The sequence below is a fragment of the Budorcas taxicolor genome, chromosome 3 (genome assembly GCF_023091745.1).
Source record: "Budorcas taxicolor isolate Tak-1 chromosome 3, Takin1.1, whole genome shotgun sequence".
Classification (NCBI taxonomy): domain Eukaryota; kingdom Metazoa; phylum Chordata; class Mammalia; order Artiodactyla; family Bovidae; genus Budorcas; species Budorcas taxicolor.
The window spans coordinates 14,976,640-15,001,960 of NC_068912.1; the positions used below are offsets into that span (position 1 = coordinate 14,976,640).

Here is a 25,321-nt window from a genome sequence, read left to right on the forward strand (position 1 = left end):
TTCACTGGGACATGGGAAAGATTACAGGCTGAAATGGCAGTTTGGAAAGGTTTCTACGATGTGGCCCAGTTGAAGCAAGAAACCAGCAGTTGAAACACAAACTCCAGAAGCAGTTTTGACAGCTGTGGAGTTCGCTGACTGCACTGAGCTGGGGTGCCTTCACAGGGCGACCTGCTAGTCGCTCGGTCGTGTCCACTTGTTGTGACTTCATGGACTGTAGCCTATCCATAGAGTTCTCTCGGCAAGAATGCTGGAATGGGTTGCCATTTCCTACTCCAGGGGACCTTCCTGACCTAGGGATCAAACCCAGGTTTCCTGCATTGCAGGCAGATTCTTTACTGCCGAGCCAGCAGGGAAGACCAGGGCCGACAGGTAAAGGCTATACAGATGCCCGAGAACACCACGCGGTGTTAGGGCACTGACCCCCATACAATCAGACATCTGCACGTGGCTATCCAGTTGGCTTTCTGTATTCAGTTTCACATCCTTGATTCAAACATGGACCATGTTGCAGAGTACATATTTAGTGAAAAATTGTTTATAAATGCAGTTCACACGCAAGTTCAAGGGTTAACTTTTGAAGGTGACGGCCTGGGGGTGGTTGGCAGTCTTCAGCTGGGTCCTCTGAATCAAGGAGAAGCCTCAGGAGAGATGGGGGTGAATCTTGAAACCAGCTTCTTGAGTCTTCATCTGTCCCTTCGCTAGGATTGACACACCTCTCTGCGTTTGGGGAGTGGAGAAGCTTGGTGAACCCCTCGTGGTTTAAACCAACGTTTACCAAATGTATTTGCTCTGAATTCTGTCCAGCACCAGGCACTAAGGCAGCAAAGCACAATGAGAAGTGATTCTGGAAAATCCAAAGTTGGGGTTGGAATTCCTCTGCCTAGCCTAAGGCAGAGTCCCCCATCTTCAGCTGCTGGGAGAGCCTGGAACCCTGGAGCTGTGGGGCAGCCCGCACTGAGGGGTCCCTCCATACCGGCCTGGCTGCCTCCTGGCTAGGGCCTGGGCCTCTTCCGGCCAGTCTGCTCTCAGTGGGGTGGGGTCAAGCTGCAGGGGCTGGCTGTTTGCTGGAGGCCGAGTGAGCTGCCTGCTAATGGGGCTGGGCCACCCTGCGCTGCTCCCTGAAGGCTGGACAAGGCTAGGATTGTTTCCCCGCTTCCTTTGTCTCCCACACCCCGCCCAGGCCTGGCCCGCCTGCCTGCCGCTCTTCTCCCTCCCGTTGGCCCGGCTGGCAAGAGCCAGGGACTCCGCCCGTGGAGCGCGGGGCCTGCCGACCCTCTGACTTGGGAGCGCCCGTCAAGCTCTGGGTAAGGAAGGTCATCTGGGGGGCTAGAGGCAATGCACCTGCTCCAGCTGCACCACCCCCCACCACCCATTTCTTGGCTACAGCTGACTACTCCAGAGACCTGACCCTAGTCCTGAGGGGAGCTAGACCCCAGCATCGTCCTGGTCCACCCCTCCCCGAAGTAGCTGGGCTGCACTCAGGGTAGGTCAGGACACCCCCATCCCCCTCTTGGGAGGGGTCGGTCATCGATCTTGGGTAGTTTCTTGGATGTGTTCCGAAGCTTGTGGGGTCTTAGTTCCAGGACCAAGGATGGAACCCAGGCCCTCGGCAGTGAAAACACGGCGTCCTAATCACCGGCATGCTAGGTCACTTCAGTTGTGCCCTACTCTCTGGCCCCAGGGACTAGCCCACCAGAGAAGTCTGACCGCTGGATGGCCCCAGAATTCCCAGGGCCATCTACCTTAAAGCTTAGCCGGGGTGCAGACTAGGGACCAGACCTCCCTTGTGTCCAGCAGGGTCCCCAGCATCCAGCTCAAGGGCAGAGGCTTGGGGTTCAGGCTGGCTGTGTAAGGCCCGGAGTGTGTGAGGCGCAGACACAGAGTCGGCAAAGCGGCAGCGGCAGGAAGAGGGGTGGGTCTGGGCTGGAAAGTTTTGGCCTGGAGAGGTGGGCGGGGTGTCCTGTTTTCCCTCCTCCCACCCTGGTGGCCCAGCCCCTCCACTTGTGCCAAGGAATGTGCCTGGGAGAGGCGGCCCGGGAGGCGGGCGGGGCAGTAGAGCCGCGGCCACCCGGAGGCAGCACACAGGTCTGAGGCTGAAGGGCGCGGGGCTCAGGAGGGACAGGGACCGGAACACCCCCGGGGGTGTGTGTAGTCGTCGAAGAGCTAAGCTTCCCCCAATTCCTTGCCCCACCAGTGGGCATCTGGTTTCTCCCAGAATTCTTAAGCTCCCTGAGTTTTCTGTGCTCAGCCTAGGCACTGGGGGCCAAGGGGCTTTCTGCTGGCGGCGGCGGCGGTGTGCCTGGGCTCTCTCTGTGCTGTCCTCTGTAAGTCAGGGTTCTGAGACAGAAATTTGGGGTTAGGCACTTGGATCCAGGGTTCCTGAGGCAGCCTTCTGGCTGAGGAGGCCACTCCACTCCTCGATGGATCAGTCCCCCTTCATGGGGGAACTGAATGGCCCCAGGTTAGGCTGAGGAGGGCCTGGGGTTATGACCACTGGGGAAGATGGGAGCCCCCCCCAGGCCTGAAGGAAGCAGCTTGGTGGCCAGCTACCACGGCACGCATGCCTGTACACAGCCCACCCTGGGACTCAGGGATGGGGTCCAGCCTGGGCCTGGGTGAAAAGGGACCCATGGATGGGGGCAGATACCTAAATCCCCTCTGCCCTTTGTCTCCAGGTCAACGTGGAGGTGCCGGGCCACCATGCTCAGTCTCAAGCTGCCCCAACTCCTTCGAGTCCACCAGGTCCCCAGGGTGAGGGATTCACCAGCTCCTACTTCCCAGGGTGCTGGCTGGGTGGAGGTGCTTCTCTTTGTGCAAGTGGGGAAATCTTTGCCACAGGCTACCTCTTATCCCTGTCATTTTGGTGTGGGGCTCCTGTTCTCTAAGGAGCAGGGTTTGTGACCTGCTTCCTGGAGCCCAGCACGCTGCTTTACCTGGAGTCCTGAGCCTCAGAGGCCATGTGTCCACCGACTCCCAACCCCACCTTGTCCCCTTCCTCTGCCTCTTCTGTCCCTCACCTGCTCTCTGGGTACTGGGACCTGTGCTGAGATGGGCTTGGATTCAGTCTGGCTTTGGCACCATGGTGACCTCCAGACCATTCCCTTCAACCCTCCTTCCACAGGTCTCTCTTGGAGAGAAAGGGTGAAACACAGTGACTCCCCTCTTCTCCCCCCACCCCGCCCCCACCCACTACCCTAGGTGTTCTGGGAAGATGGTATCATGTCTGGCTACCGCCGCCCCACCAGCTCGGCCTTGGACTGTGTCCTCAGCTCTTTCCAGATGACCAACGAGACCGTCAACATCTGGACTCACTTCCTGCCCACCTGGTGAGGGAAGCTCTGTCCCAGGCTTGGGCCTCGAGCTCAAGGGGGTACTCAGGCGGGCCAGGACTGCCTGGGCCCACGGGCTGCAGTGGGAGTCGCCGGGGCTCCGGTGGCCTGAGCACGTGCCTGCCGCAGGTACTTCCTGTGGCGCCTCCTGGCGCTGGCGGGAGGCCTGGGCTTCCGGTCGGAGCCCTACCACTGGCCGCTGCTCGTCTTCCTGCTGCCCGCCTGCCTCTACCCGTTTGCATCGTGCTGCGCGCACACCTTCAGCTCCATGTCGCCCCGCGTGCGTCACATCTGCTACTTCCTGGACTACGGTGCGCTCAGCCTCTACAGCCTGGGTGAGCCCCACGGCGGCGGCGGGCAGGGGGAGGGGAGTTCGAGGCAGGGCGGGGGTGTGGCACGGGGGTCCTGGGGCGGGGCCTCAGTTCCCGCCCCGCCCCGCCCCGCCCCCAGGCTGCGCCTTCCCCTATGCCGCCTACTCCATGCCGGCCTCCTGGCTGCACAGCCACCTGCACCAGCTCTTTGTGCCCGCCGCCGCACTCAATTCTTTCCTGTGTACCGGCCTCTCCTGCTACTCCCGGTGGGTTCTTGGCCAGTGGTGAAGGGGAAGGCGGAGGGACAGAACAGGGCACCCATAAACACTTGGACACCCAGGACCGCTGGGTGTGCCTGCGCCCCACTGCTCCTGAGCAAAACTAGTGGCTGTGGGGCCGTTTATTGAGGACTTAGTGTGCCCAGAGCCTGCGCCCCAGCACCACCCCGGCTCTGTCTCTCCCTCAGCGACCTAAGCGGCACGTGTCTATCCCCGTTTTACAGCTGTTGTCACTTAACAGAGGAGTTATGTGGCCTAAGGGCTTTCGAAGCCACTAAACATTCCATGGTGGCCAAAGGTCCCCTGCCCTCCTCTCACCCCCATCCCAGCATAGTGACGGTGACCAGCCTTTCCCTCTTGCCTCCCAGGTTCCCAGAGCTAGAAAGCCCTGGGCTCAGTAAGATCCTCCGCTCGGCCGCCTTCGTCTATCCCTTTCTGTTCGACAACCTCCCACTTTTCTATCGGGTAAGGCCGCTGCTTTCCTGTCCTGACCCTCACAGTGCCCAGTCCCACCCCCTCGAGCCCTGACCCCAGCCCTGCCACCCACCCTCCCAGCCCAGCATCCAGTCCAGCTGTGCACCCCCCCAATCCTCACCAGATCCCAGACATATGATGTCCAGCCCCAAAGCCCCTCCCCACCAACCCTGCTTTTCCTTTGCCAGCTGGGACTGTGCTGGGGCAGGGGCCACAGCTGTGGGCAGGAGGCGCTGAGCACCAGCCACAGCTACCACCTCTTCTGTGCGCTGCTCACTGGCTTCCTCTTCGCCTCTCACTTGCCTGAGCGGCTGGCACCAGGACGCTTTGATTACTTCGGTGAGCACAGACCTGGCCTGGCCCGGGGGGGTCAGGGTGACAGCTCCCAGAGCCCCGAGTGAACTGAGCAGTGTTCCCGGCAGGGCCCTCAGGTTAACAGCAAAACTAGCAGCATGTACGCCAGGGGCTCTGTGAACAGCAGCTCACTCATAGTTGCTGATAACTCTGGGAACCTAAAGAAACCCTGGGTTTCTTATTTCTAGTTTAGGGGAGTAGCAGGCCCAGATGACAGGATGCTCGCCATGGATCACAGGACGAATTGGGGCAGCCCTGGGGATGGGCTATGTGTCCTCACCTGCCCACCCTCCCCACAGGCCACAGCCACCAGCTATTCCACATCTGTGCAGTGCTGGGCACGCACTTCCAGCTGGAGGCGGTGCTGACTGATATGGGATCTCGCCGAGCCTGGCTGGCCACGCAGGAACCGCCCCTAGGCCTGGCAGGCACGGTGGCCACTCTGGGCTTGGCAGTGGCCGGGAACTTGCTCATCATTGCCGGTTTCACGGCTTCCCTATTTCGGGCCCCCAGTACATGCCCCCTGCTGCAAGGTAGCTCACTGGAGTGGGGTACAAAGGCCAAACTGCAATGAGGTCCCATCTCTGAGTTTGCCCTGGAAAGAGGCAGAGTCCAGGCAGGCCCTCATACAGGGGAGGAGCCCAGACCCAAGCCTGATAAGATGGGGGCACGTCTGAGCCTGGAAGCAAGAGTGACTGAGGACAGAGCGTGGAGGTGAGAAGGGAACTGGGAAGACAGAGGTGAGGCGAGGGCCTGGGAGGCTGGGAAAGAGCAGGAAGCTCAAGGAGGGGGCTCTTGATGGGGTTGGGAAGTGCTGAGGGTCTGAGAGGGGAGATGCGTGTGTCCAGGCTGGAGCTGCCCCACCTGCCATCGAAGGCTGGGGTGGGAGGCACTGGGTCCTTTTATCTGGTCCCATTTCTGGTGCTCCTGGAATTTCTGCGCAGCCCAGGGAAGAACTAACATGGCTAACCCAGGCCCACCCTGAATGCTTGTTAACCTGGCTGGGAGGCCCCCTCGTGCCCTACCCCCAAAGCAGGCAGCACTGGCCGAGGCAGTTCTTGGCCTGTGGCCGTGAGGGCATCTGTCCTGGTCACAACCGTGGACTCCATATCCAGGCCTCTGGGATCTGGTCTGTTTGGGTGTGTCATGGATGGGGCAGTGGGTTGAGGTGGGGGTGGGTGCTGGGCTAGAGAGGAGAACCCTAGCTAGACTTTAGGAAGCTATCTTCAATGCTTCTGGAATCAGGCAGGGATAAATAAATAAATCAACAACAGATTTTGGGAAACACTTTCTGGGACTAAAAAAGGTAAAACCTCTGGCTCCACTCCCCATCGTCCCAATGCCTCCTCCTCACAATCCACAGATGGACAAAAAATCACAGCCCCAGTTCCTCTTCTGGAGTTTATTCTAGAGCAGCGGGGATGATGGGGAGGGGAGGGGTCCTGGAGAGAAGCCAGAGCTGGGGGCCGCCAGCCAGGTCAGCAGGGCTGCGAGCTCTAGACTGGGCCGTAGAAGCGCCGATAGGCCTCCTGGAAGCCGATGTGGTCAGCTAGCTCATCACAGTCAGGGTTGAGCTCACACACCTCCCTCTTGGGCTCCAGCGGATCTGGGTAGGGGGCTGGGGCTCTGAGAACCCACCACACTGGCCATCAGCCTCCATGCAAAGTGCCCGCCCCTCCTCCCACGGCACTTGGGGCTCCAGGGGACACCCACAGCGGCCACTCCTCCCGGCCCATCCTGCAGATGCAGGGCCTTGGCCCAGTACCTCCCCTCCTCTCACCCCAGCCCAGGATCCAGGTAGCGCCTGAGTCTCTTCACCACCTCGCTGCCCTCCTGCTTGGACACGAAGGCTGTGGAGCACAGGGGCAGGGGTCAGGTGGCTCCCAGTTTGGGTGGATAAGGTGAGGAGCAGGCTGGCCTTCCTGAGAGCCAGACGGGAGGGAGCCGGAGGGGAGAATGGGACTGAGGGGACTGGGGTAAGAACGGGTGCTGGGAGTGGGCAGCTCCCTTGGGGATACGGGGCATAGCCCCCGCCCAGCCCACTTCATACCTGCACCTTTGCCTGACTCTGCATCACCAGGCTTTGCATCTGCAAAGAAAAGGAGCCCAGTTCACCCCTGCCCATCCCTAGGGCCCTCCCCACCCTCCCCTGCTTCTGGCAGCCTGCTCTTCCCTCCTTTTCCTCCACAAGGAGAGAAGGGGGCAAGTGGATTGTGACTACAGAAAGCTAGCTGGGCCGTCGCAGGGACTGCCAGTGGAAGGGGTGAGGAGGGGAGGCCGTGGCACTGATCTGGACCGGGGGCGGGGCGCTCACCTGCCTGGCCAGCAAGGCAGAGCGTGGCCAGGCCCAGCAGGGCGAGGAGCACGGGGGCTCTCATGGTGTCTGTCAGCGGCTGCGCGGACCCGGCCAGTCTGCTTCTCCCGGCCTCCAGCGCTGTTTTATACTCTCTGGGTTGTGCCCCAGAGGCAGGGGTGCGGGCGGGTCATGGGGGAGTCTGCCAGGGCTGCTTGGGGCTCATCCGCCTCAGCTCTGTCAGCCAAACCCCAAAGGAGGTTGTGGTTGGAGCTGTGGCTCCCTGGGCAGGCCCCTGGAGTGATGGAGGAGGGCTCGCCTTAATCCGAGACTGCCAGCCTCCAGAGAAGGTCCCCAGCTCCTCCTCACGGGGCCGCCCCAGGTCCCCCAGCCCCTACTCTCCCTCTGAGCCCCAGCCTCAGTTAGGGCCATCAGTGGGGCAGGCTGGGAGGGGAGGATGGGGAGCCTAGAGAGGAAGGGCGGCCGGGGGTCTAAAATAGAATTGCGCGGAGTTGGGCTGCAGCCTCTCAGACTGTGATTTCCACCATTGGCCCCATGGGCAGGAGCCAAACCCCAGGGAGGGCGGGCCTGCCGACAAGATGCCCTCATTCGCCCCGAGGAGCCCTGTCCTAGAGAGGCCTCGACAGCGGGGGCGGCTCGGCCCTGTGCATCAGGACAGGGGAAGGGGGTGGGGCAGCTCTTTGGTCTGCCACCGGCCAGGTGGGCCCCAAGCTGAAGACCTCCTTACCCGTGCCCCTCACAGGTGGGGACGCAGGGTCTGCACGGGGCAGGAAGATGAAGAGCACCCCTGGGCTCCTGACCACCCCATCCTCTTCCTGCCCTCACAGCCTCCCCAGTGCCAACCCTGGGGACCTGTCCTCCAAGGGACAGAATATCCATCTCGAACTTCTGCCTCAGCTCAGGCTGGAGAAGAGGGGTGTGCTCACCCACCCCCACTCACCGAGTAGAGGCCTGGCAGACAGCATTGCCCGCCCACCCCCACCTGTGGCTGGGTGTTTGGATACCTCCACGGGAGAGGAGCCACTGGGCTCAACTTAGGGGTTGGTGTCTGTGAAGAGGGGCCACCCTGTCATCTCCCAAGTGTCCCTGGAGTTCCCAGACAGACCAATCAGGCCTCTGTCCACAGTGAGGGTGAAGCTCTCGCCCATACCCCTCTCACCCTCTGGTCTGGAGGAGGCACCCACCCCACCTTTGGCCAAGTCTCTCCTGATGCCGTGTGGCCCTGGCTGGGCAAGAGGGGGCGTGAGGAGCCAGAGGACAAAGTCCCAGCCCCCTGGAGGGCCCACCGATGCAACCACTGACGAGGCCCACCACAGAGCGTCTCTCAGAAGCAACCCAAGGGGAAGAGAACGGTGGGCTGGCTTGGACAGAGTACACCCCGCGGAGGCTTGTTCTGGCCTCAGGGAACCCAAGGGTCCTGGTTTTGGTGACGGGGCTTCCCAGCCCTTCTGTATATGATGGTTAAACACAGCCCCCACCCGCCCTCCCCAAGACCTCTTGCAGCCCTGCAACCAAAGACCTCGATGGGAGCCAGGACTCCGGTCCAGGGTGGAATCTTGGCCTTGGAGAGTCTGGGGAGAGGCCCAGGCGGAAGCAGCACCCTCACAGATTACAGTGTAGTGGAGGAGGTTTATTTGCGGATGTGGGGAGAGCATGGCAAGGGCCCCTGGGGCTGGCCAGCAAGGGGGCAATCAGGAGACTGGAAACAGAGTCCCTGAGCCAGGTCCGAGGGCGGGCTCAGGAACTGGCAGTGTCTGTCGGGGGGTAGGGTGGCGGGTTGGCCCAAACCTATACGAGAGGAAGCACAGGGCCTGCCTTCCACGGCGGAAGCTGGCCAAGAGTCCTCAAGTTAGGAGAAAACGGGAGGAATCTGAACGTCGTGTATGTTTCTGACACCAAGGAGCCCCAAAGTACAACAGCAATGGAGACACTTCCTTCTCCAGCAGATTCCATCACTGCTGAGGGACTGTTCTCACATGCAGCTCACTCAGGCCCAGCATCCTGGACCACAGGCCCTTGACCTTGACTGCCCTCTGCTCCTGGGTCTGGCCCTCTCCTCCTCACTCAGGCTCCTTTAGCACGGCCAACAGCTCCTTCTGTTCTCTGTGTAGAGCCTGACATCAATGAGAGAGAAGAGACAAATTGGGAAATGAGAAAACCCACACCCCTTTCCTCCACTGTCCTTGACTCTAGGCCCGAGTTTCCAGCAGGACGATATGGAAGGCGTCTGTGACTCATGTCACGGGCCCAGCAGGGCATGTTAGGAAATCCACCCCACTCAGCAGGTGTTTATGGCAGGCTTGAGGCCTCCACAGAGAAGAGCTGATCTTCAGAAAGGTCCCTAAAGTGTCCCCCTGACCCTCTGACCTCAGTGGAGATTGCTAGCAGAGATGCTTTCTTAAATGGACTTTCAGCTGGGCTAATGGTTTAACTGCTAAGCTGTATCCAACTCTTTTCGACCCCATGGACTGTAGCCTGCCGGGCTTTTCTGTCCATAGGGATCTCCAGGCAAGACTACAGGAATGGGTTGCTATCTCCTTCTCCAGGGGATCTGCCCAACCCAAGGATCAAACCCACACCTCCTGCTCTGCAGGCAAAGCCTTTACCACTGAGCCGCTGGGGAAGCCTTCAGCCGGACTAGACATGGAAATTGCGGTAAAAGGGGCTCTCTGGGCGCACACAGGGCGCGGCGCTGAGCACACCTGACCCACTTCAGACAATGGCTGGGATCTGCGCCTGTGGCGGGAGAGGTGTGGCTCTAAGCAGGGTGCGCCCTCCTTCCTCTTACGGCAGAAGTACCGAATGCCACAGCTGGCAGGGCTCTGGGGATCACTATTTGGCCAATTTGGAAGCCAGAGCCCCGTCAGGGAAGTGACCTTTGGCCTCACAGTGACGGAGTGGCAATGTCAGAGCACCCGAGACACAACTCTGAGCCACGGAACCCGGCCCAGGAGCAGACCAGGCGAGGGCCTCGGCTACCCGCCCTGGGCTCACCAAGCAGGCCTGGGCCACTACACAGCACGACAGTGCAGCCCCAGGGCAGGAGGCTGAGGAGTGCAGACGAGAGGAAGCAGGGCAGGACACAGCCCTTCTCCCGCCGCCGCCTCTCTCAGGCTCGGCGCCTTGCTGAGGCTGCGGCACGGCCTTTAGGTTCCCCTGACTGGTCTTGGGAGGAGAAGACCAAGGAACCCAAGAGCCACGGATCTGGGGACCTATCCTGCTCAGGATCAGGAGGGTTTGCCCCAGGAAGGGAGCTGTCAAGTGGCCACGATAGACATCAGCTGGACAGAACCCAAAGGCAGGCCATGGTTCAAGCCACACTAGAAACCCTCTTTGGGACCGTGCTTTGAGCCAGCAAGGAAACCGCCTCATCACTCTGCCCCACACCTGCTATCTGTGCCACCCAGCCTGAGCAACCCTTCCCTTTGTTTACCAACCTGGCTCCAAGTGACTGGGCCACTTTCAGGACACGCTTTTGTTACAGGGAAGCTATGTTGTAGGTATGCTGACACTCTAGAAGTCGTTCTAAAGTACATGCTGTAAAGGTGCCGGGCAGTGGTCACGTGGAGTTGAGCCGCCATGGCTATGGAGTGTTGACCCTGACCGTGACAGGGAGAAGCCGCCCCTGGGCACACCACTTGCTCTCTCTGGGCCCATTCTCTCCTCAGCTGCCACAGGGCACTGAGGGCCGGGCCGGGGCACTCACCTGCCAGGCCTGCTGCCGGGCCTGGGCCTGCAGCTGCAGCTCCTCCAGCTGCCTGCGCCCAGCTAGGACAGCGTCCGCCAGCTGCCTGTTCTCGGCCTCCTGCTTCTGCACACGACGCTGCAGGGCCCCCCGCTGCTGCAGCAAGTAGGGCCCCATGGCGCTGCGCAGGTCCTTCTCCGGGATCCCACTGGGGCGCCTGCAGGGGGCACAGGGGTGGGGACAGGGAGGAGGAGGAGGTGGTGGGGTGAGGCCTCTCCTCCAAGCCCAGGTGGCACGCCCACCTTCAGCCTCGAGCTGAGCTGGCTCTCCTGTGGTCCCTCTCACTCCCAAACCCAATCGCATGGCTCCTGCTCCTGAAGGGAACGCTGACCCCGTCCCTCAGCTTCCGCTCCCAGGAACCCACCTCTTCCCTTCTCACTAGTCTGCACCCTAGCCTTCCTCCTTTCATCCACATACACTCTCCCCAGCTCTACGCCTCCCGGGCTGGAGGCGACTCTCCTCTGTGCTTGTGACCATGTGGCTTGCTGGGGCGTCCCCGCTGTCAAGACTGTGAGCGGCCCGAGAGCAGGCCCAGACCCCAAGAGGCCATGGCTGGCTAACGTGGGAAGATAAGGAAAGACAGATCTGAGAGGCCAAGATTATAGGAGTTCTGAGTGCCCAGAGGGAGGAGATGGGTCAGTTCTGATGGGCAGGGGCATAGAAGCCACTGTAGGTTCTTTAAAAATCCTTTGTCAGTTATCAAAGGTACTTCTCTTCAGTTCTAAAGATCATAAAGCATTAAATTGAAAACCACGAAAACGGTTTTCCCTCCTCCTGACCTAGGAGTCTGCTCAGGCAGGGAACGGAGGCAGGAGCTCCGGCCGCTGTGGCTTCGGTGGCCTCAGCTCTGCACTCCCGTCCCCAGGGCCCCCGCTCCCTCCTGCCCAGGACAGCCAGGCAGTGGGTCTGCCCCCAGAATCTCGTGTCTTAGTCACTGGCGAACCTCTGGCATGAAAAATAGTTCTGGGTGTATAGTAAATGCTCCTGAAGTATTTGTTGAATGAACAAATGAATAAAAACCAGATGCCTGGGCCAGACTAATCAACCTAAGAGTCCAAACGTCTCTATTCCACCTCATCCCACTACCCTCCACCCTCCCTCTACCCTCTCTCCCACAGGCCACGGGGGTGCTGAAACAGCTGCCTGGGAGGATTCTCTCATCCCAGTCATCTCAACCCCAGGATGACATGCGTCTGCCCCCAGCTCTCCCTCCCCAGAGCGGCTATGCGTTTGTCTCTCTGTGCTGGGGCACTGTCTGGTGTTGGTCCTCTCCACCTGTCCCTGTCACAGGGTCCTCTCAAGGGCCGTGAGCCCACAGTCTCATGCACGTGGTTCCACCAGAAAAGCTCTTTCAAAATGCTGAAATGCTGGGACTTCCCGGGTGGGCCAGTGGAAGCCTGGGTTCCATCCCGGGTCACAAAAGTCGATCCCACATGCTGCGCAGCTAAGATCCAGCACAGCCAAATAAAAAGGAATTTTTTTTTAAAAGATGATGAAATGCTGCCTCTTTCCCTATGAGACTGCCTGTGTCCAGGGGAGCAGGCAACGCCCTTCTCACCAGGCTGGCTCCTTGCGGTCTTTGCTTTCTTCCACAATCGCGTCCAATGCAATCAGGACAGCTTCCAGGTTTCCCTCAGCTTTGATCTCAGAGATTTCCTCCTGGAGGGAAAACAGGCAGGAGCTATAATGATACTAGACAATTCCATATGCTGAACTACTAACGGCACTTAGTAGAATTCTGGCTGACTCAGATTCTGTCTTCACAGAAGCATGCCAACTTTCCCACATGTGACTTCTGTAAGCACGGAAGCGCAACACAGAAAACGCTCTAAGAGCCTGCGTGGGCTTCCCTGGCGGCCCCGTGGGTCAGAGTCCGCCTGGCAACGCAGGGGACGCCGGTTCAATCCGCGGTCCAGGAAGACCCCACATGCCACACGGCAGCTAAGCCTGCGTGCTACAACTACTGAGCCTGTACTTTGGAGCCCATGAGCTGCAACCGTGAAGACTGTGTGCCACAAAGCCCGCGCTCTGCCACAAGAGAAGCCGCTGCAGCGAGAAGCCGAGCCTCGCAACGAGAGAGTAGCTCCCACTCTGTACAACTAGAGAAAGCCCACACTCAGCAACAAAGACCCAGCACGGTTAAAAAAATTTTAAGAGCCTGCAGCAATACTCCCCTCCTGCCCATCATCTCTGAAGGCTGCACGCCGAGCGCCCCCAGCTGACAGCACACACACACGTTCTGATGCTTAACGAGGCCCATCCTGGAGGGTGCCAGCATGGAACTGAGACTCCCCAGGGAGAGTTATTGGAATCCTGTCCTTTCCTGTGGCCCCTCCAGTATGCAGTTCCCGTGAATTCAACCATTTGCTAAATGCCTCCTCTGTGCCAGGCTTTGCAGCAGGTGCTGGAGAAACAGAAAGAAGCAGAACCAGGCCTGCCCTTGCTGAGCTCCCAAGGTCAGGTGGGACAGCAACTATGACCACTGTTCCAGCACGGGACAAGGAGACTAGAGACGCCCACGTCATCTGGAGGGAAGGGAAGGCGGTCACTGCAGCCCCTGGGCACAGAGGACAGTCTTGGGGACTGAGGGCAGACGGGGGCCGAGGGCACCCTGCCCTCGGAGGGCTGATGACCTGGAAGACAGGACCCGAACCAAGAGTGCCTGCGGGGATTCTTGCCACTCACCTGGATAGAAGTCTGCAGCTGAGTTACAAACTTGTCATGGATGCGCTGGGTCATCTCAGGCTGCAGCTGGTAGAAGCTCTTGTAATAGTCAGTGAACCTCTGGAAGCTGGTAGGAGGAGAGAAGGCATAGGCTGGATTCAGAGTCATCAGCTGGCGCCTGGGCAGCGCTGCCCCTCGTCACAGGGCTCGAGGCCTTGTCTCCTTCATGACTCTGGCTAACGGCAGTGGGGGCAGAGTCTCATCTGCAGCTCCAGTCACTGAGGATGGCTCAGCCCCTCCAGTCTCCCCACTTCCTCTCAGCAGAGCCCCGGCTGAGTTCAGGTGTCCCCCTCTGAAGGGTGGGTCACAATCGGGCCAGCCACGGTACTTAAACTCGACCTTACCAAGCACCAAATCACCAGGAGGGCTGACGAAGACTCAGACCACTGCCCCGCCCCCATTCTGAACAAGCTCCCAGGCGATGCTGATGCTGCTGGTCTGCGCCCCTCACTTTGAGAATCTCTGGTCCTTCCAGTGCCCTTGCAGGGCTGCATTAGGACAGGGTATGTGGACGCTGGGAGAGGTTTCCTTACCCCTAAAAAGAACCACACAGGAAGAGCTGATGCCCGTTCTGTGGGCCTTAACTATACCCAGGTGAGGTTCCAGCCCCCAGCAACCACGGGGGCCTGGCCTGGGAGCAGAGTTTCTACCCTACGGAGGCGGAGCAGGAAGAAGGAAAGAACCGGGCCTCAGAACATCATCAAACTGCTGGAAACATCAAGCTGGAGCCATCCTACCTCGGGGCTTCTTGTTAGTGAGGTAATGGATTTCTCTTATTGTTTGTGCCGTTTAAAATCAGGGCTCTGTCACTGGCAGCTGACACACTCCTTGTAGCTGCAAAGGTCAAAGGGTGCCCAGTACACTCCCGATGGCTGGCTCCTCTTGGACAAAGGAACTGAAGTAACTGAAACGAACTCTCATGGCTGTTTCCTCTCCCCCCTCCACCAGTCTCTGCCTGCTCTCTCAGGCTCTTCCCCTCCACAAGTGTTCTCTTAGCATCTGCTATGTGCTGGGTGCTCTGGGTCAGTGAGGCTGGCACGGCCCCCCTGGTGCTTCCAGTGGAGGAAGAGATGGCAGGAAGTACATAAACTCACATGTGAACGTGGGGATGGTTACTAGTGGAGAGTGCTTGGAGGGAAAAAGGCCAGGAGTTAGGGGCTCAGAGAGTGCACTGTGGGGATCACCTTTAAGTGTGGGGGTGGTCAGTGAAGGCCTCTCTGATGAAGGAATGTCAAGGGACCTGCAAAAAGTGGCTGAGGAGGTGTCCCGAAACACACCCCGAGGCTTCACTGCGGGCTCAGATAGTCCTCAGCCATCTGGGCCAGCTAGGGGCTCTGGACAAACAGGACGTTAGGTAGCTGGAGCCCAGTGTGCAGGCCCCGCCGCAGCCAGGGCGTCGCTGCTGGGTCCTCCCTTTCTCACGGCTCTGGGCCTCCTGGCCCATTCCTGCCACCAGAACAGAGCCCTCTGAGGCAGATGCAGAGTGGCGCGGTGGTGTGCCGGAGCCAGCTCCCAGTGGCTGCAGGAGGCAACCGCTATATTGCCAGGAGATCTGTGAGGCAGTTGTTAAACACAGTAATTACTGAAAATTAAATTATGCAAGATCACAATGGATTATACTAAAAACAAAGGTACTGGGGCTTTCCTGGCGGTGCAGTGGCTAAAACTCTGCGCTCCCAGCACAGGGGGTCCGGGTTTGGTCCCTGGTCATGGAACTAGACCCTGCATGCTGCAACTAAGATCCAGCACAGCCAAATACATACATAAGCATTTTTCAAGAAAACCCACAAAGGTGCTAACTGCTTCTACACATTTCCCTCTGCTCCGGAGGCCGACTCCATCCACGGTCTCCCATCCGTGGAAGCACTGCTGCCCGTCCCCCCTCTGCTGCATGTAGAGATGCTACGCTGCTAGGCTTATTTACACCTAGGAAGTGGGCAGACCCTGCAAGCCAGGGCTTTATTTCTGGAGAGCTGGCTGTACGCATCTACCAGCACACCTCTGGCTACGGGCGACCGTCTCCCATCCTCTTGAGGGTACACATTTGGTATCCGCGCACCTTGGGGGCAAAACCAAGGTACCAAATACAAAGATGACAGACGTCCTTTCACCCTCGGCAGAGCCCCAGACATCCTGTTGTTTGGCCGCTGGCCCCACGAGCCACGCAGTCTGCGGCTACATGGAGGAATGTGGAGGGACACACGACGCCTGACAAAGCGCGGCTGGAATGGAGACCGGGTAATTGTGGCTTGAAATGGGTCTGGCTCAGAAACAGGAGATCCTGTTCCTCCTCCCAGCCCACTCGCCTGGCGCATCTGAGCTGGGTGCATCTGCTCTCAGCCCAGGCTGGCAGCAGGCAGGGCCCAGGGCAGGGGTAGGATAATTCTGCTCACCAGTGCTGGTGGTCAACTCTTCTGGCGTCCCCTTCCTGGTCTGCGAGATCAGTGAAAGTGACGGACCCAGAAACACGCACACTGATACAAACACACAATACAGAAAGCATGCTCCGAGGATGTGGAGGGAGAACAGTCAGGCTGGAAGCGGGGAGGAAAGTGGTTTCTTTTCTTTTAGTTTCACTGAGATATAACTGACATCTAGCACCCTGTAAGTTTAAAGTGTACAGCATAATGACATATATACTGGTAAATGATTACCACGGCAAGTAAACATACACCATCTCCGAAACAAAAAGGACTTCCCTGGTGGATCAGATGATAAAGAATCCGCCTGCAATGCGGGAGACCTGGGTTCAATCCCTGGGTTGGGAAGATTCCACGGAGGACGGTATGGCAAGCCACTCCAGTATTCTTGCCTGGAGCATCCCCACAGACAGAGGAGCCTGGTGGGCTACAGTCCATGAGGTCACAAAGAGTCGGACACGACGGAGTGACTAAGCACACACAGAGAAACAAAAAAGAACACTGGATTTTCCTTGTTATGAGAACTTGTAGAATCTGCTTTTTAAACAGCTTTCACATATACCATACAGCAGTGATAACTGTAGCCATCAAGTTGTGTGGCGTCCCTAGTACTGATTTATCTTATAATTGGAAGCTTGTATCTTCAGACCACCTTCTTCACGCAATGCCTTCTCCCCTCAGCCCCCAGGGATTCCTTTCTTAAGAGCCAGTGCAGACTTGGGAATACTGTGAATGCTCTTGTAAATTTCCTGAAGAAACACACTCACAGAGAAATAGGAAAAATGATGCATTTTAGAAAACATTCACGGCCACTCCCGCCAAGTGTCAACTTTTATCTTCTCACGTAAATTCTAGTATCTCTGTGGATAGGGATGCCATCCATAATGGCGCTGGGATGTCCAGGGTAGCCAGAACAGTGTTAAATACACAGCAGCACTCAAGACAAGCTGCAGACCAGGTGAGTGCGACTAAGCTGAGGCCCAGGCTGCACGGCCTCAGACGTGGTCCATTCCCAGCCACCTCCCCTACCCTGGACCCTAGGGTACCAAGGCTTGGGCTGCTTGATCAGAGGCGCCCTCTCCACAGAGCATCTCCATCAGCCTCTCTGCCAAGCCCTCCTGTGCCCTGTGCTGCAATGGTCTTCTGGCCTTGGCCTCCCAAGAGTACACAAGGGGCCCTCCAGCTGTCCATGCCGGGTGAGTGTACCAGCTCTAAGGACTGCCTGTCCTTTTGCCTGGGTTCACATCCTACCTCTACCACTCATCAGCTGAGTGACCCTGGACAACTTCTTTACCTTTATAAGCATCACTCTCTATCTCCATCAAACAGAGATAATAACTATCCATAAGTCACAAGATTGCTGGTTAAATGAGGTTAAATATGTAAACTCTTAGTACAGTGTACAGGGAAATGCTCCACGTTAGCTTCAATTGTTATTACTATTTTCAAAGCGACAGTCCTCACCACCCCCTGAAAAGTGTAGAACGCAGCCAGTGACTGTTTCCCAGGGCTGGGAAGTCTGTAGAACGCAGCCAGTGACTGTTTCCCAGGGCTGGGAAGTCTGAAAAAGGCAGGGGCTTAGTAAAGCATCTTGACTGCGACTGCATGTGCAGGAAGAACCCGACCCCACTGCAAAGAAAAGGCTACACTGTGGTCCCACAAAAACGGCCACATTTTTCATCAATGAAAGTATTTTCTTATTGGAGTATAACTGCTTTACAATGTTGTTACTTTCTGCTGTGTAAGAAGTGAATCAGCTGTGTTTACACATGTACCTGCTCCCTTAGACGCCCCTCCCACCCCTGCCACACCCCACCACTCTAGGTCCTCACAGACCACCAAGCTGAGCTCCCTGGATTACACTGCAAGTTCCCACCAGCTGCCTGTTTGATACATGGCAGTGTATTCACATCAAACCCCATCTCCCAATTCATCCCACCCTCTCCTCCCCCGCCACCCGCTGCTGCGCCCACGAGTCCACTCTCTGTGTCTCTGCTCCTGCCTTGGAACTAGGTATCTGCACCATTTTTCTAGATTCCTCATACACACTGGCTATACATAGAAAACACATATATCGTTAACATATGATATTTGTTTCCCTCTTTCTGACTTAAACTCCGTTCTGCATAGCAGATTCTAGGTCCATCGATACCTCTCCAAGTGACCCGATTCTGTTTCTTTCTGTGGCTGAGCAGTATTCCACTGTATACATGTGCCGTGTCTTCTTTACTCATTTCTCTATCGATGGAGCCTGAGGTTACTTCCATGTCCTGGCTATCGTGAACAGTGCTGAAAGTAACTGTTCAAAACTGCATTTACTGAATTTCAAAACAGAGATGACTACACACTAACTGATTTTAACCTGTTTTTTTCTCTTATTATCCAATATTTGAGACACCATCACTGTTCTTGAACTCATCGAAAAAGCATGTTATTCACAGCACTAAAAATTCATTGCAAGGACTTCTCTGGTGGTCCAGGGGTTAAGATTCCACATCTCTAATGGGGGCCTGGGTTCGATCTCTGGTCAGGGAACTAGATCCTGCATGCTGCAACTAAAACTCAGTGCTTCCAAATATAAAACAAAACAAAACCAAACAACCTCACTGTAAACTGAGTTTTCACATATGTTTAACTTAAAATATTTAAGGCCAGAATCAAGCTCTGGTGGCTAGTCAATCTGTCAGTTTACAGACACAGATAAATTGTGCAGGAATGGAAAGACAGAGGCACAGACAAGTAAACATGTGTACTAGATGGAGAAGGAAATGGCAGCCCACTCCAGTGTTCTCGCCTGGAGAATCCCAGGGACGGGGGAGCCTGGTGGGCTGCCGTCTATGGGGTCGCACAGAGTCGGACACGACTGAAGCGACTTAGCAGCAGCAGCAGTGCTAAAGAAACCTGGTGTGGCCGCCTCCTTCACGGTGACCCGCTTGCTGCCGGCCTGTTCCACAGACTGTCCACCAGAGGGCGGGTGGGAACTGGCGTTTTCGCTCAATAAAGGCATGGAGGGTGAAGACAGACCAATACAAGCATACAGAAGCTGGGGGGCGCTGTCACAGAGACCCATGCTCTCCACCCGCCACCCGCCACCTGTACAGCCGCCCTGCTTTATTAAGAAATGTTTCTCTAAAATGAAAAAAAAAAGAAAGAGAGAAAAGAAAAGAAAGAAATATTTCGCTGCTTGGTCTTTCCCCCCTCACCCTTTTCAGCCTCAGGACCGAGAAAGGAAGAGGGAATAAAAACCAGAAGTGTTCCCTGATGAAAGTAAGAGGTCAGTTAGCTGCATGTAAATCCAGCTAGAACATCTGCTCACACCATACACAAAAATACACTAAAAATGGCTTAAGGACTTAGATATAAGACCTAACACCAAATAACTCCTAATACAGAACATAGGCGAAACCTTCTCTGACATAAATCATACCAATGTTTTCTTAGGTCAGTCTCCAAAGGCAACAGAAATAAAAGCAAAAATAAACAAATGGAACCTAATCCAACTTACAAGATTTCGCACGGCAAAGGAAATCAGAAATGAAATGAAAAGACAACCTACGAAGTGGGAGAAAATATCTGCAAATGATGTGACCAACCACAGGGTTCCCTGGAGGAAGAAGTGTCCGAGAGCAGCAGGAGTCAGTGAGGGAAGGACAGAAGGCCCGGCAGCAGCGTGAAGATCAGAGTGTACGCACGCCTGGGGGTGCAGATGCCGTGACGAGAAACACGCTCGGGGCACCGCCTGAGCCAGGCACTGTTCCAAGCCCTCTATGCCAAGCAACGCACTTAGTCCTCATGATAACTGAGGAAGGGTCTATTCTCACCATGCCCATTTTTCAGATGCAGACGCTGAGGCAGAGAGGAGTCTGCCCAAGGTCACAGAGCTGGGACACGGTGGAGCCATCAGCTCTGGGTCAGGTGTCCTTGGCCGCCAAGACACACAGTCTGCAGGCTGGTGGGTCAGACACACAAAGTCTACACCGTATCATGATAGGAAGAGCTGGAAGAGGGGGTTTTGGGCAGGGGTGGGACAAGATCAGATCTGTATGTTAGAAACCCCCTCTGGCTGCTGGGAGGGGGGACTAAGGAGGCACAGCTGAGCTGACGGCTGCCTCGAGCAAGGCTGACACAGCAAGGACAGAGTGAGATGGGTCATCTGGGAACACACGAAGAGCAGACAATCAGCACAACGGGCTGAAGCCGCACACCACAGTCTGGTGAGTCACAACCACACTTCGGAAACTAGCCGCTGCCAGCCGCACGCATCATCTGCACATTCGAAGAGCGTGAGATATTTCTGAAGCACTTACTTAATCAGAATATTTTAAATATCAAACCACTCTTTTTCCTGTGAAGAACTGCTTCCTATGAACACCAACAGTCGCTGCCATGCGTTTAAAACTCTACCAGTTCACGTACATATGCAATTAGCTCTCCTTCCTTGGCCCCTGTCAGACACAGGCTTCAAGTCAGTTTCTACAAACCACCCTCTGTAGCACGTGTCGGGCAGGAAGACCGGACCCGGACAGGCACTGGGCCGGGCTGGCACCTCAGAACTCAGAAACGGTTGGTCACCTCTCACTCCCTCAGTGCCCCCGGGATGGACACCACTCGTGGCACCGCTGCTGGGGGCCGTGGGTACCTGCGGCAGATGGGGCGTTCCCCCCAACGGTGCTAACTTCAACCGGGGCCCCACCAACACCAACTCTAAGCAACTGCCTCTCTTGGCGGGCCCTGATTTATAACAAAACACAGCAAACCTCATCTACTTGCTTTAGCTAAACAGGAAAACAGCTGTTTCTCAGAAGGTCCAGGAGGCTGTATGGACAGAGAAGAACCCTTCATTTTCAGAAGACAAGGGGAGGTCGCATATGATAAGCTCCAGCGGGGCCACATTTCTATATCCTGAAGCCTGAGAGAGGACAGATTCGGACGTCTCTGCCTCATGATCCAATGACAGGAAGACACCCTAACGGAAGACGGGGGTGTGGGTCTGCGAGATCTGACAGCCCAGCAAGGCCAATATCTTCCAGTCACTCTGGAGTGTATCATGTAATCTGCCCCTCTGGTCAAGCTAACATGGATGGAAAAATATGAGTTGTAGGGGAATCCAATCTGCAGTTTAAAATATCCCTTAGGCTAACTGACATGTGAACAGGCCAGCTTTTACTATGCAGAGATTCCTGTCCTCTGCATAAGTCCTTGGTCTTTGGGACTGAGGACTTTCAGTGACTCAGGAGAGGGTCAAGCATTCGGACACATCTTAAAAGGCTGTATTCATACATGACATTTGTTGAGCCCTTTCTACGTGGAAGCCAGCTGTCAGTTCCTACTTAACTGAATGAGGGGAAGGGTGTTCTAGCAATGAGGAAAAGCAAGTGTAAAGAGCGGGCGGCAAGGGTGCGGGACAGCAGCAGCTCTCAACGCCTAAGAATTTACGTGCGTGTGTTTGCACACCAAGTGTGCCCTGCTGCACACCCACGGCCCTGACCATGGCTGGAGAGATGGGAAGGGCCAAGGCGTGAATGGCCTTTACACTAAGCTAAGGAGCTGAGCAGTCCTGAGCCAATTCGACATTATAAGCAGAAGGACATGCTCAAATCTGAGCCATAGACTGGAGGGAGGGAACAAGATTGAGGATGGAGGGCCATTTTGGAAGCTGGTGCCACAATTCTATGACAGACAGTGAGGGCCTGGACTGAAGCATTTGCATCACGATGGAGAGGAGATTGAGGAGAGAGGCTGAAACCAACAGGGCGTGGTGGCTGACTGGAAGCAAGGGGTCAGTGAGGAATCCCAAATCTCTGGCCTAGAGAATGAGTAGATGGTGGCATTTTCAACCGATCTGGGGACCACAGAGGGAAGAGAAATCCTGTTTTGCTGAACGTGGTGGTTCTGTGGGACACCAAGTGGAGATTTCTAGTAGTAGACTGTTAGAGACAGAGGCCTGAAGCTCGGGAGACAGATGTGGCTTGAGAATCCTCACTTATTCCAAAGCTATTTACTGAATGTTTACTATGTGCCAGGCACCATAATAAGCAATGAGCAGAGAGTGATGAATAAGACAGATCCGATTCAAGGATCTTACATTTCATGTGGGGAAGACAGACCACAGACAGACAACAGAACAACATGCTGTGATAAGTCTTTACAAAGGAATAAAATAAGGTGTCGTGATAAAGAATAACTAGGGGAGAAAGGTGGCTTTAGAGAAGATCAAGGAAACCATTTCTGGCAGAGCAAACATCAAGTGCAAACAGCCTGAGGCAGGAAAGCTCTTGACAGTCTAGGGAATGAGAAGGTTAGGATGACCAAGTATAGCTGCAGCGGGAACAAGAGGCAGGCAGGGGCTAGAACACGCGGGGCCTTGAAAGCCACGGTATGGAGCGATGAACAGCCACTGAAGGGCTTCCAGCACAGCAAGATGTCAAATGAGCTGTGATCTGCACACGTGCAGGTGAAGCAGGAGAAGGGCAATGCTCCCACATTTAAGGGACAAGTGGACGAAGAAGAGCCCAGGAAGGAGCAGCCAGTGAGGCGAGGGGCAGAGAATGGTGTCGGAAGCCAAGGGAGGAATTTCAAGGACAGAGAAGTGGTCAACAGTGTCAAATGCCACAAGGAGAGCAAGTACATTTAAAGATGAAAAAAAAGTCCAAAGTATTTAACAACAAAGAGTTATTCTTGACCTTGAAAGGAAGGTTTTAGGCGAATGGTGTCAAACTCCCCTAAGCTGAGGGAAAAAACTGGAGATGGAGAACTAGAAGCTGGGAAGGCAGAGCCCCGAAGTCACAGCCTGGGGTGTAAAGGGGAGGACACTGGGGTGTAAAGGGGAGGGAGCTAGGAGGAGGCAAGACCAGGCGTCTCGGCCGAGTTTTCAGGTGTCTGAACTCCTGCCTGGAGTCTCTATTCTCTCTGTGAGCCAGGTGTTGAGGTCGTTTTCAGTGAGCGTGTAGAGGTAGCAGGGGAAGGGCCCGAGGAACAGGATAAAGGCTTTAAATATTAATACTTCTGTGGAGAAGGGGAAGAGAGCTGACCGGAGACATGAGGATAATGAGCGCTCTCAGGGCCCAGATGAATTCCAAGAACACGACTGTGTGGAAGCACCATTTTCCACCATGGGCGAGACTCCACAGCGGCTCAGAGGTTGAGTGCAGGGCCAGAGGAGTGCAGACAGGATCCTGAAGGTGGGTTTCACAGCTGGTGGGTTGGAAGCATGAGGGGGCAAAGGAGCTGAGATACACAAGTGTGGCTGCCTTGCACCTCCAACTGAACCTATCCAAATAGAGGTCTTGATCTCCAACCCCAGACTCATTTCTCTCCCCCAGCTCACGGGCGAGTGTTTCTTCCTCGTCTCAGTAGATGGTGAACCTGCACTCAATCACCATCATGAAGAGTCAGCACCCTCCTGGAGGTCCCCTCCCCCTCACCTTTCCTTCCAATCCAATCCGATTCTATCTCTTATTGGCTCACATCCACCCACCTCTCTCATTTACACTTTATCTGGACCTTTTCAGCCCCAACCATGCAGTCAGCATCCCAGGCTCAGGACCGTGACCTGACAAGTAGGGCAGACAAGATGATTTAGACTCAAAAATAATGGGAACAGCTTCAAAAGTAAAAAAGCTCAACACTGACCTGATAATTGTCGTCTTAGAGTAATAAAAAATATAACAGATCAACGAGTCAACTACAATTTTAATATGACTAGATACAAATTATATTTCATATGGGATACAGACACTTTTCTCCCCATGACATAACCTAATTTTTAAACTTACCATTATAACATGGTCATTTTTTCCATAAGTATTATTCAAAATATAACCCCATAGTCATGTGGCATAGGAGATCTTAGTTCCCCGACCAGGAATCAAACCTGCACACCCCAGGCAGTGGAAGCATGGAGTCTCAACCACTGGACTGCCCTCAATAGCATCTTATTAGACAGTTATTATACTTACATAACCACCATCCTTCAAATGTGGAACATTTTTGGTGGTTTTCAACTATTTTCTACTGAACATGCTGCACGGATATTTTTTGTACTTTTTATTTTATGATGTAAATTTTTTGACAATTTTATTTTGAAATAGTAATATTAGAGGAAGCTGCAAAGAAATGTACTCTCCCCAATGTTAACATCTTATACAACCATAGTACAATATCAAAACCAAGACGCTAACCTGGTACCATCTACAGAACTCATTCAGATTTCAACAGTTAGACACACATTTGTTTGTATTTGTGTATCTTCACCACATGTGAAACCTCGCATAACCATCACCTCAGTCAAGATACTCGATGCTTTTTAAATATATTTGTCATGATATGGGTTGAGGTGGCAAAAAAAAATCAGAGTGTAGAAGCCTAGAAAGACCTTACGGTAATCCTACTAACAATCTATTAATATCCTGCACAGCAGTCAGAGTACCTTTAAAAGATCAATCACTGTATTCAGAGCATTACAAATAAATAGATTTTTAAGTCCATGGAGAGCCATCTCCTAAATACACACACACACACAAAAGGATCAGTCATGCCTTAAAAACATCAATGACTTTCCATTTCTCTTAGAATAAACTCTCTTGCCTCTAACAGAAAATAATAACCTCTATATATAATGTAACAAAGACAAACAATGGGAAAAAATAGATACAAACAACTGTGATGAGAGATTTTTTCTTTTCTTAATTTTTTAATGCATTTTTAAAATTTATTTATTTTTTAACTGAAGGATAATTGCTTTACAGAATTTTGTTGTTTTGTGATGAGAGATTTTTAAGATGAAATGAATGGCACAATCAAGACCATTTTTAAAATAAGCATATTCTCTCTCCATACACACACACACACACACACACACGCACGCATGCAGACACATGTAGGCCACATCTTGTGGCATGTGGGATCTTAGTTCCCAGACCAGGGATCAAGGAACCTGGGCCTCAGGCAGTAGAAGTGGAGTTCTAACCACTAGACCACCAGGGAATAACTAAAATACTTTGACAGTAAAATTTAAAAGCTCAAACTAATAAATAAAATAGAATTCTATACCCAGGAAACAGAAACTATATGCTCTTTTCAAGTATACATGGAACATTCACAAAAACTGCCCAAAGACATAGCCATAAAGAGTCAGAATGTCAAAAATTCCCACAAAATCAGCATCACACAAACTGTTGTTTCACCACAACGTGATAAAATTAGAAATTACAACAGAAGGATAACTCTTTAAGAATTACATGTCTGGGAGCCAAATAACATACTACTAAATAATCACTGGGTTACAGAGGAAATGATAAGGAAAATTACAAAGTACATAAAATTAAATGACAATGTCTATATGTCAAAAAATGAAATTGGATCTCTTTC

General features: G+C 54.6%; 3 protein-coding genes across 7 annotated transcripts in view; 1 reads left to right on the forward strand and 2 right to left on the reverse strand.

The window, feature by feature from the left end:
* The first annotated feature begins 89 nt into the window (after positions 1-89).
* Positions 90-10,876, forward strand: PAQR6 (progestin and adipoQ receptor family member 6). 5 transcript variants are annotated; one of them, XM_052637425.1, is made up of 9 exons: positions 90-1,307; positions 1,390-1,486; positions 2,679-2,754; positions 3,202-3,329; positions 3,462-3,667; positions 3,783-3,909; positions 4,290-4,386; positions 4,584-4,734; positions 5,049-6,009. In XM_052637425.1, the coding sequence occupies exons 3-9, from the start codon at positions 2,704-2,706 to the stop codon at positions 5,321-5,323; spliced, it is 1,035 nt and encodes a 344-aa protein (XP_052493385.1). In that variant the 5' UTR covers positions 90-1,307; positions 1,390-1,486; positions 2,679-2,703; the 3' UTR covers positions 5,324-6,009. The 5 variants fall into 5 exon arrangements, with proteins under 5 accessions (XP_052493385.1, XP_052493387.1, XP_052493383.1 ...); XM_052637427.1 differs by lacking the exons at positions 1,390-1,486; positions 5,049-6,009 and adding an exon at positions 9,562-10,876; XM_052637423.1 differs by lacking the exon at positions 1,390-1,486.
* BGLAP (bone gamma-carboxyglutamate protein) lies at positions 6,152-7,127 on the reverse strand. Its single transcript, XM_052637429.1, is given in 5 exon segments — positions 6,152-6,256; positions 6,258-6,375; positions 6,530-6,599; positions 6,800-6,838; positions 7,064-7,127. Coding segments are annotated over 5 exon segments (396 nt in total).
* The window catches only part of PMF1 (polyamine modulated factor 1), a 26,882-nt gene continuing 10,233 nt past the window's right edge, over positions 8,673-25,321 (reverse strand). The window contains exons 2-5 of the mRNA XM_052637428.1: positions 13,494-13,599; positions 12,367-12,467; positions 10,770-10,965; positions 8,673-9,177 (exon numbers count right to left, since the gene is read on the reverse strand). Of these exons, the coding sequence (XP_052493388.1) occupies positions 9,124-9,177; positions 10,770-10,965; positions 12,367-12,467; positions 13,494-13,599 (457 nt within the window). The 3' untranslated portion in view covers positions 8,673-9,123. The remainder of the gene's footprint in view (positions 9,178-10,769; positions 10,966-12,366; positions 12,468-13,493; positions 13,600-25,321) is intronic.